An 11,232-nucleotide genomic window follows, 5' to 3' on the forward strand; every position below is an offset into this window, starting at 1 on the left:
TAATGGGGACACTTTCTTCTTCAAGGACTAGACAAATTTCAGATAAAAAGGAGATCTCAGGCAATGCATTACATGATTCTTGACCAAGGCATGTAAAAAATTTAGCTTTAAGATTATGTATTGGCAGAATCTTAAGAGAGATGTTAACTTTCTGCAGTTTTGAAAAGGATTTGTGGACCTATCTGCTATAAGTTAACATAGATCTGACTTGCCCCATTCTTAGGTTTGTCTGAACAGAAGAGTATTGAACTGTCTTTATATCTGGCTTATCACATTCTAATGAGCTTGAACAGTATGAAAATCCATGTTCGGAGTTAAATTTTGAAGCCTGAGTCAGTGCTGGATACTTTGGAATGTTAGAATATATCGTGTTAAATGGTCCCTATTTTACTTTATTGAATGGAAAATGATTAATTAACTTGGAGACTATCATGATTCCATCAAGTCTAGGCAAAATTCCCATTGATTTTAGGAAAGGTTGGAACTTCATGCTTAATGCTCAGCCTTTGAATACTGTGGCAATGGAAAATGGGCAGAGCAATTTGAGCACAGCTCCTCTGACCAACCACAGACACTTGCATCTGAGCCGGGCAACCCGTTCTTCTATTACAGTTGATGGAAAGCAAAGAAATCCTTTTGGAGCACAAGTCATCTTGTGGACTCATGGACTATGCCACATGGAATATCTCATAGATATAGTAGATCTCTATCTCTTACATGCAACTAAAATAGGATGGCTTAATCATGTTGACTATAAAGCATTTATAAAATGACTACTGTATAGTTAAGTGAGACACACTTCTCTACATTTGCTGATTTTGTTCAGGTATTGTCTGGAACTCTTCTAGGCAATTGTTAAAACCAGAGGTAATTAATTAATTATAGCTTTGCTGATTTCAAAGAACCATGAGAGGAAATTGAGCATCATTTTGTTTAATTACTATTAAAGCTTCAGTCACAGTGAGGTTTTAGCTATGCAAAGAATGTTGACAGTTTGTTAAGCCATTTCAAGTTTTGTCATCATTTGATAGATTTCTTTTTAAATGTCTGGGTTCTAAAGAATGAAACAAATTGAGAGCCTTTACTTAAAATCATCCTGGTACACTGATGTCTGAAAAGGTCGAGAAAGTGTGGGTGACTAATGCATAGAATCAGCCAGCTGGTTACCTGATGTGAGAGTGTGGTGCTGCCAGGGTGAGAGGTCTCAGCTGGATCCCTGTCCGTCTGGAGAGTAGTCTAGTTTCCTCTACCTCAACATCCACCCTCTCCCTAAACTGCTTCAATATTGGTAATATTGCTAAGCTTTGCATTATGTTGTACAGCAAAAAGGAAGAAAAGAAAGAGGTTAAAGAGGAGAAAAAAGAGGAGAAAAAAGAGGAAAAGAAAGAGGAAAAGAAAGAGGAAAAGAAAGATGACAAAAAAGATGACAAAAAAGATGATAAAAAAAAGGAAGAGTAAGTATAAAGAACAAATATGTGCTTGTAACATACCTCCCTGCACTACAAAACATGGTATGGCATTTCATCATAACACTTTCACTATTACTGTTCTGTGGACTGCAGAACCTTAGCCTGTCAAGTCTTTAATACATTTTCCACTTTGGAAAGGTTTCAGCTGCTTGGCAAAGTTGTTACATCTTGAAGACCTATGTTTAGACCTGTGTCATGATCAGCTTCCTATGTCAGTAAAAGGGAATTGAGCTGCCTTTGGTCACTTTGATTTGAAGATCACTTTTTTACTATAAGGACATTTTAGGACAGCAGCCTGCTTTGCAGAGCTGCACAGACTTTTCATTGTTCCAAAATGACTCAGAGTCCATAACGACTCAGAGCAGATGAACCAAAACTCTGGTTCATCTTACCAAGAATCTTACATGTAGAAAATTAAAGATTTGCTAGTAAGTTTAGTTATTTCACTAGTGTATTTAATTACTTAATATGGTGCAGTTGATGGCTAGTGATCACTGAAGTTTGTTAGGGGATGATGTATTTCTGCAACAAAACAAGATCATTTGAATGCTTTGCTCTTGCTTTGTCACCCTAAAGCTGACACAAACATAGTACAATTTAGTATTAGCAGTTACTAAAAGCAACAATGGAAGCAGATGAAAAAAGAGAATGCATTTGGTTGGACTTCACAGTTAAGGAGTATGTTACAGTAATATACTGTAAATTTATATGTATGTGTGTATATAGTGGCATATGCTATGTAGTCATGGGGACATGTAGTTAGGAATCATTTCCAAAAGGAATCTGCTTGATCTCAAGACCTTTTTCAGTGGGGGGCTTATACATAAAGGCTATGGGTTTCAGCCTGGATGATGTGAATGTCCGGGTTTTTCTTCCCACTCTTACTTACTTTTTCCAAAGTCGGGTCAAACAAAGAAATAGAGCTTGTCAGATGGGATGCAGCTAATGCTGCATGGTATCCGATCTGGGCTGCCTGCATGGATACTTTCTCTTCTCAGGCAGCTGTGAGTTCCTCACAAGATGAGCTCCCTCCAGAAGAGGGAGATCCAGCAGGTTGCTTGTTTACATTTCCAGTGTAAACCTGCATGTTTTCCTTTCCAGGCCAAAAAAAGAGATCTTTGTGATAGATCCTTCAAGCAATCTGTACTACAACTGGCTGACCATAATTGCTGCACCCGTGTTCTATAACTGGTGTATGCTAGTGTGCAGGTATGGATTTCAGTTAATAATAATTCTATGTTTCAATCATTATGTTTCCCATGTAAATCACCCCCTTACCTCCCTGCAGTATCTTTTGGGTGGCTTACTTAGAAGATTTACCATTCATATACCCTTAGGGATATACGGTATGTCTACCACTGGGAATAGATGGCCAGTGTTTCTTTTTTTATCTTTTAGTCTAAAAACAGGTGGTTGTAACTTGCAATGTGTCCTCGTGAGCACTGATGTGGCCTTTGTGTGCCACCTGCTGGCTGGCGGCTGAGGTGTGTTCTGGCCACTGCCTGGGATGAGGGCTTCTCGTCTCACAGGAGAGAACAGAAGGGAGCGGTGGGGGCAGTGGTGGGGCGTCTTAAATTAATATAATGCACCTCTAGAGATGAGGACGGCTTGCAGCTGAGAAACAAACCTTGTATTTGGGCATTGTCTTAATGAAGATGTGTAGCCCACGAAACCCAATGCATTTTTAATGGGATATGTTTAATCCTCTGTAAGTGCACTTGCGTGGCATGTATGTGTTTGAGTTTTGTTCCTGGCCTGAACACCTTTGAATTCTGAAAGATCTTAGTATCTGTTCAGACATGGCTCTAGCCACGGAGATATGGTTCCTGTAATTTTTCAGTTCTAACAATGTGTGCTAACATGCTGCTAGGACACATACTGCAAATACTTTGTGCAGTTGGTGTAATTTTTTTTTTTTTAATCTTTGTTTCTTTAGAGCCTGCTTTGATGAGCTACAAATGGACCATGTTAAATTATGGCTGTTCCTGGATTATTGCTCTGATATCATCTATTTTTTTGACATGTTTGTCAGATTCAGAACAGGTGAGTCTTTCTGGGATTTTGGGTGTTTTCAAATACTACATGTATATAAAGGCTGGAAACAGAAATTTCCCTGTGAGGTCTGACCAGTGTAATATCCTGTCTCTGGCAGACCCCAACAGTGGAGGCTTTGGAAAGATGAAGTGGCTAAGCAGTTTGGATTTTTTTTAAGGCTGAACATTCTATCACTTGTTCTTCATTTCTCTCTAAATTCAGTTCTATCAGTGCTAAATAGGCATGCCAGAAGCTGACTGAATAGCCACTGTAAGAGGCTGTGTGGGGAAGGGACAAGAGGGCATTTTGGGCAAGAAATAAACTGTACCACACAAGTGCTGTTTTCTTAACCAAGTTGTGCAGCATCCTGGTCAGAAGCGTCAGCTGAATTGCTCAAGCGCAAGAGCCTGGCACCAATGTCAGCCTTCAGTCTGTGTTCTTCTGCCTGGAACCAGCAGTGCCTCCCGCTGTATTTTTTGCAGCCTCTGTGAGGTCCTGGCCAGATCTGCCACTGCCTGGTGCTAGGTTAGGGTTAACCCAGGCCCCTTTGTTTAGGTCTTTCCTTCCTGGAGGAAGTGCGAACTTAAAGGACCTGTGAGGACTGTGATGTCATGCTAAGTGGTTCTCTTCAGCTTCCCATTCCTGGTTCTGTAATCCTGGCAGGCTGAGAAGATTTCCTATTTGAGCATGCCCAGCTGATACAGATTCTAACCTTATAGGGATATCTGGTTTTAGCTAAATGAGGTCATAATATAGGCCTAAGCAAGGACATACAGTGATCCATAACATTAAATTGCTGTAGTACTCCTTGACACACTTTGATGCTTGCACTTTGGTCCACTCAGGCAGTGCCTGGGCACGCTAGGAGGACAGCAGGGGGTGGGTGTTGTTCATGGTGTTGTTGTTGGAGCTGCCTGAAAGAACTTACATGTAAATACAAGCTGTCATGGTAGCTGGTCTCAGAGCCAGAAAGCGTTTCCTGTCTTGTTCTATTGACTGGTACAGACAAAGCCTCAAAATGCCTTGAAAGGGTCCAAACCCACACTGATCATTAAAACGAGAGTCCTTTTAAATCTTTCATTTTAACATGTTATCTATTTATCTATTTTTATTTATTTATTTATTTATTTAAAACTGTACTGACAGCTTGACAATAATTGTGGCTTGTGAAAAGTTATAAACGTAATTACAAGACAGGGGCTAAAAATGCTGTCATGTGGGAAGCGCACAACTCATGGCAAGCCAAATTCTTAAACTTAGCAAGTACCTTGTTCAAAAGGAAAGTAAGTTTCAGATACCAGCCTAAATCACAAGACTGCTGTATTTGGGGCAGGGGGAGGGGGGCTTCATCTTCTTTGTGTAGTTAGAATGCCAACTGTGCCAACTAAATTTACCTTCTGCAGTTATATCTGTTATTGTAATGGGAGAGAATCGAACAGACATTGGGCATCTCCAGGCAATACAAGTTATAAATTTCCATGGGCTGCCCTGATAATTATATGTCTTAAAGCGTGGTTAGGTTGAATTTGCGGGTGTGGATTGGAACCGCAGAATCACAGCAGTGATCTCCTGAACACTTCAGTGCAGGTGTCTGCTGCAGTTTCATGCACTCCAATAAAGAATTCACTTCTTTTAGGTGCCAAAATCTTTCTCATAACAACCCCTCCTGGCTCTGCCTTTGCCTGCTGCCTTTTTCTCTAAGTCTGCAGGGTCCAGCTGCCCTGGGGACAGAGGTCCTGGAAGCCTTTGGGGAAGAGTCTGACTTCCTGCTGTCTGAGGGCAGGGCCTGGCTTTCAACAGGGATCTAGGTAGCCCCATGAGTACTCTAATCCACGTCAGCTTCTCTGTGGGGCATTTCTGTCTAACTGCAGGGCCAGTTTCACTGTGTTTCACCTATTTGGTGGCTATGCACTGTGAAACAGAAAAGATTCATGTCTCAGCAGCTGGCTGTGTTTAGCATACTCTATGCTTTGATGTTTTCAAAAGGTTTTACTGTAAGACTTCAGTTCCATGAGGGGACAAAGAGAGCTGAGGGAGTTTATCTCCCTTCAGGAGGAAGGCATTTTCAAAGTTATTTTTCATAACTTTGAGTTAGAAATTCATCTGCCTGGCCAACTTTTCTGTTTAGTTGCATAACTGTTAGTAAGGGCATATCTGACCAGCTTTTTCAGCAGTTTTCTGGGATGTAACACATTAACGGCACAGGAAATACTTCCATTTGTAGGCACCATCAGTTTGCAGATATCCAAAGCCAGATACACACATGAGGCATCTCTACAGATCTACTATACATTCCAGAAATATAGCTGTGCTGTGTAGGGCACAAAGAAATGAAGCTTGGTCTTCCTCAGCAGATGCTTCCCTGAAAAAGCTGTAGGTTGCTTGTAGATTGCTAAGGGATTAGTAAAATGTGAAAATCCCTCACATACGGGGAATGTTTTGTTTTTTTCTCAGTGGACTTTTCCTCCTGAGTGGCCCAGTGGGCAGACAGTTGGATATCTCCACTCGCAATTGCAGCAAGTATTTTGCAGTGCATAGGCTGTTCCTTGTGGAAAATTTTCAATGCCTTGAGCTTTCAGAGTTACCAAAGAGCACTGTGGCTGTACTGTCTGCAGTAAAGGTCTCTAACTAAGTTTATATCTCCTTGTAATCTTTTTAAATCTAATATTTTCAAAATCATTTGAATGAATATCAATGTGCAAAATTGTAGCTCTCTCACTGGAAACACTAAAAAGTGCAAACCAAGAAAAATCCCGTCAGTTTTACATTGGACACAAGAGGAAAAGCATGGCTCAGGGAGCGGGTCACTGGGTATCTATATTGTTTGGAAAAAAGTTTCCAACGATCCATTATACCTACTTATTCTTGGTATTTATTTAAAAATATTTCTCTCTGATTTTATACACAATTGCTTAACACTTGCTTAACTTTATGACTCATGCCAATGATTCATAAAAAATGAGACATTTGAATCTCCCGTCTCCTTTTGCAAAGATACTTAGAGGAAAAAAATACAGCTGTCCCAGAATAGAGTAGAAAACTTCAGAGAGAACTGTGGTAATAATAGAGTCATTATCCTTAATCATTATTTATCAGCTTTGAAACTTGATTGAAATATTTAAATTTTTAGTTAAATGACCTCATAATATATGAATGTCTGTATATGTAACAGTAAAAATTTTAATGTTCTCAGCTATCTGAAATGTAAGTCACTCAGTACGGTTGATGGTATTTTTATTCTAACAAGTAAAATCTGTATTTTTGTTCTTTGAAGGCTTCCTTGAACAAGGCTTGCTAGTTAAGGATGAAAAGAAATTACGAGAACATTATACCAAAACGTTGCAGTTCAAACTGGATGTGCTGTCTCTTCTGCCAACAGACCTGGCTTATTTGAAGCTTGGTTTGAACTACCCTGAACTACGATTTAACCGCTTGCTGAGGATTGCTCGGCTGTTTGAGTTTTTTGACCGTACTGAGACCAGGACAAATTATCCAAACATGTTTCGTATTGGAAATCTTGTGTTATACATCCTTATCATCATCCACTGGAATGCGTGTATATATTTTGCGATTTCGAAGGTCATTGGATTTGGAACCGACACTTGGGTCTATCCCAACATTTCCATTCCAGAGTACGCACGCCTGTCTAGGAAGTACATTTACAGTCTGTACTGGTCAACGCTCACACTGACGACCATTGGAGAAACACCTCCCCCAGTGAAAGACGAAGAGTATCTCTTTGTGGTCATTGACTTCCTGGTGGGTGTGCTGATCTTTGCTACCATTGTTGGTAACGTCGGCTCCATGATTTCTAACATGAACGCCTCCAGGGCTGAGTTCCAGGCCAAAGTGGATTCTATTAAACAGTACATGCAATTCCGAAAAGTGACTAAGGATTTGGAAGCCAGGGTTATTAAGTGGTTTGATTACCTCTGGACCAACAAGAAAACAGTGGATGAGAAGGAAGTTCTCAAAAATCTGCCTGACAAGTTGAAGGCTGAAATTGCCATCAATGTCCATTTGGACACGCTAAAGAAAGTGCGTATATTCCAGGATTGTGAAGCTGGACTTCTCATTGAGCTGGTACTGAAACTGAAACCTACCGTCTTCAGTCCTGGGGACTACATTTGTAAAAAAGGAGATATTGGAAGAGAAATGTACATTATTAAAGAGGGAAAATTGGCTGTGGTGGCAGATGATGGCATAACCCAATTTGTAGTCCTAAGCGATGGCAGCTACTTTGGCGAAATCAGCATCTTAAACATCAAAGGTAGCAAATCTGGCAATAGGAGGACAGCCAACATTAGGAGTATTGGTTATTCTGATTTGTTCTGCTTGTCTAAAGATGATTTAATGGAAGCCCTCACAGAGTATCCAGAAGCCAAAAAGGCTCTGGAAGAGAAAGGGCGTCAAATTCTGATGAAAGACAATTTAATAGATGAGGAGGCAGCAAAAGCAGGAGCTGACCCAAAAGACTTGGAAGAAAAAGTAGGAAGACTTGAAACAGCTCTGGATACGCTGCAAACTAGGTTTGCGAGGCTCATGGCAGAATACACCGCATCTCAACAAAAGGTGAAGCAGAGACTTTCCAGAGTAGAAACCCGAGTGAAAAAATATGGTAGTGGCAGCTTATCAGTTGCAGAAGCAGAGGCTGAAAAACCTGAGGAGAAAAAGCAGTAATGGAGCATTTATATTTCCTCATTTATTCAAGAAAGTTGAAGCACTGAAAGCCATAAATGTATGTAAATATGTGTGTGCATACATAGACATGATTATTTTTATATGAACTCAAGAGAATGGTTTTTAGCACTTTTAACTGAAGCAGTATTTCTTTGCAAATAGAACACTGTCACCATCTTCTTAGGGGGAAATTTGGACTGGCACTTGGGTACTTTTTTGTACTGGGAGTGGGTTTCTTACAAGTTATGCTCAGAATGTCTGTTTTGTTTGGTACCTGTAGGCCTTGACACACTGTCTCTTCCCATACATCTTGTGTTAAGAAGGCATTGTACTTGAAGTAGAAGGAATTGGGTTTTTTTTCTTTTTTAAGGGCTTAAAAATATTTATAGGGTACCTGCTGTACTTTGCTACCTTAGTAGCTGATTAAATGCACGGACAGAAACCAGGTTTCTCAAAATCTTTGTTCTTTCGCAGTGTAGAGTCTGTGCAAACAGTTGTCCGACAGCAAAGCAGCATCACTTACCTGGCCATTGCAGTGCAGCCCTGCACGTGTATGAAACAGCCACGCATCTGGATGCGTTAGTCTAATTCTTTCTAATGAGCTGGGCTCTGCACAAAGGACCACGCTGAGAGAGTAGCAGTGCTTATTCATGTCCTTTCTGGCATGGTCTGTGACGGCCTTTGCTGCTCTGCAACTGCTTCACTAGGGGACAGTGTGAAATCCCCCCTTTTGTTTTTCTTAGCACAGTTCCATCCCCACTGGTAAAACACTCACTTGGAAGGGAGTCCCCAAAAGCTCACTGGCGGAAGGCAGCTGGGGCAGTATGGCTTCACCAAACCTGGGAAGAGAAAAGAGGGCCCTGGTGCATGCAGTATGTGGGATGTTGAGTGAATTCCCCGTCAGCAAGCAGGCAGTCCCAGAGGGAGGCTATGGAGAAACTGTGTGGGCTGGCAGGGTAGGCTGTCCCTGCCTGCCAGCCAGCTTTCTCCCACAACAGGGTTTCTGTGAGGCAGGGAACAAGCACCATGTTGCAAAGTCATTCCAGTCACTAGGCCTATGTTTTCTTCCTTTTTCTTAAGAACAGGTGCCTACTCCACCTCTCCTTCCTATTTACTGCCATCCTTTCTCCAAAGTAGTTGTCACACTACCACCTTTCTGTTAGTTAGGGAGGATGCAGGCCACGTTTGCTCAGCTTGTGTTGGTTGATTTTCTGCTTGCTGCAGAGTAGTTGTCTGGCTCTGAGTTGAATACATGTCTGGTCCACTCAGCCTGTTGTGATATTCAGGTTGGCACTGAGGTTTCTTGCTCTGTCACACTGCAACCTCAGGATTTGCGTCCTGCACACCCCTCTTAGCTTTCTCCACACTCCTGCTCCCAGTTTCTTTCTAGGCCTCTCTCCCTCCCATTGAGGGGATTTTTTTAGTATTCTCCTGCTGGGAAGATACTAGCTTTCATTTTTTGCTGTACAGTATTTTTCTGTCATGTAACTTTCCCTATGTTACTATCCTCCCTTACCGCACTGCTTTTTGAAAAGTATGGAGTAGCACAGCCTGTTCAGCACCCATGGCACAGGAGCTGGATTCTCCAATGGCATTAGGTATTACCATGGGCACTGCTCTGACTTTTCAATTGTCCTCAGTCCTGACTGAGGAGCCCTAACAGCACGTGGGATTGATGGCATGTGGGAGAATTGGTGAGAAATCCACTGAGGGTGGTTTAACTGCATGGTAGTGGAATAAAAAGAGGTGGTTTTGCTAAACTGAATACAACTGCTCAGAGTACGCACTTATCTCTGGGCAAGCAGCTGTCCCCTTTCTATTGACACTTTTGAGCCTAGTGACGGAGATAAATCTGTCAGTGACTAAGGAACAGGGCTTTGCCAGCAACACTGGCAAAGGGACCATTGGGTAGTAATGTCCACACATGGCCCATGTCTAAACTCCTGTTATCATTGGCCTAGAAGACAACTACACTTAGGTATCTACTGTAGACTGGTCTTAACCTCTATTATCAAAATTTCCACTGACAGTAACAAGTGGTTTGGAAAGTAGCTGAGACCTGTATGTGGCCAGTGGCATTGGGGAGTTTTGGTCTGTCAGCTGAATTTTGTCCTTATTTTCTTTAAGGATTTGAGACCAATGGGGAGGTCAGAGAGGCTGCTTTTGGCAGGGTCTAGTGCCCTCGCTACCCCTGAGGAAAGCAGGGCTGAGGTGGAGCTGGGTGTGGGCTCATGGCACTGGACCACGGCAAGCACAGACGGGGCAGTCACAGGCTGCTGCACCTCGTAAGAGAAGCAGGTACTGCACTCACCTGTGGCTGATGTTCACTGCTGTGTTACTCCTACACCACATCTGGTAGGTGCTTTGTACTTATTGACGTGTTCTACATCGGTCATCATCCTCTGTAAATATCTATCTACCCAACATAGTACAGCTGTTCCAGCCCAATAGGTATATACAAGTAAGGCTGTTTAAAGTACTGTTTATACCTGTTTAAAAACCTTACAAACAGAAGACTGCTTCTTTACCTGATGGATCAGAACAGCCTAATCTACCAGTTAAATACATATTTGCTATTCCCTTTCCATGCCTCTTGGTCTGGTTTTCATATGCCAGAAAAAGAGGATTGTGATGCTACTGGTTTCAGTCACTTTGAAACATACAGCTTCTGGCATGACGACATCACATCCTTTGATATCAATTTATCTCTGTAAGATGTTTTTTCCCCTTCTTTAATGTGGCTACAGCATGTACATTAAAATATTTTGAGTAATGTTCAAGCAACTCTGTGTTTTCTCTTACCCATATCACTACATATTTTAGTATTTCATGACAGACTTTGATCATTTCAACATTACATGGCCTGGAAAATCATTAGCTGGAAGAGAGATCTGAAGTGACAGAAAGCTAAGTGGGAATGGTGTTCTCCCCTCACTGCAGGGCAGCTGGCACACAGCTTTGGTCTGGTGCCCAGTTTTGACACCATCACTGTGTTTGCAGATACCACTCAGGCACATGAACCCGACCACCACCCCACTGCCCGAGGGGT

General features: G+C 41.8%; 1 protein-coding gene across 4 annotated transcripts in view; it reads left to right on the forward strand.

Annotated features, from left to right (window-relative positions):
* Positions 1–10,967, forward strand: part of CNGA3 (cyclic nucleotide gated channel subunit alpha 3) — a 29,985-nt gene extending 19,018 nt beyond the window's left edge. For 3 of the 4 annotated variants that reach the window (XM_027718143.2, XM_039390577.1, XM_027718144.2), the window contains 3 exons: positions 2,571–2,678; positions 3,406–3,512; positions 6,778–10,967. In XM_027718143.2, coding sequence (XP_027573944.1) covers positions 2,571–2,678; positions 3,406–3,512; positions 6,778–8,183 — 1,621 coding nt within the window. In that variant the 3' untranslated portion in view covers positions 8,184–10,967. Of the gene's footprint in view, positions 1–1,322; positions 1,455–2,570; positions 2,679–3,405; positions 3,513–6,777 lie in introns of all 4 variants that reach the window. The other variant, XM_027718145.2, reaches the window with a different exon arrangement.
* Positions 10,968–11,232: the final 265 nt, after the last annotated feature.

This window comes from Pipra filicauda, unplaced genomic scaffold, assembly GCF_003945595.2.
Source record: "Pipra filicauda isolate LSUMZ 115617 unplaced genomic scaffold, ASM394559v2 scaffold83_size3615187_pilon, whole genome shotgun sequence".
In the NCBI taxonomy this organism is placed as follows: Eukaryota; Metazoa; Chordata; class Aves; order Passeriformes; family Pipridae; genus Pipra; species Pipra filicauda.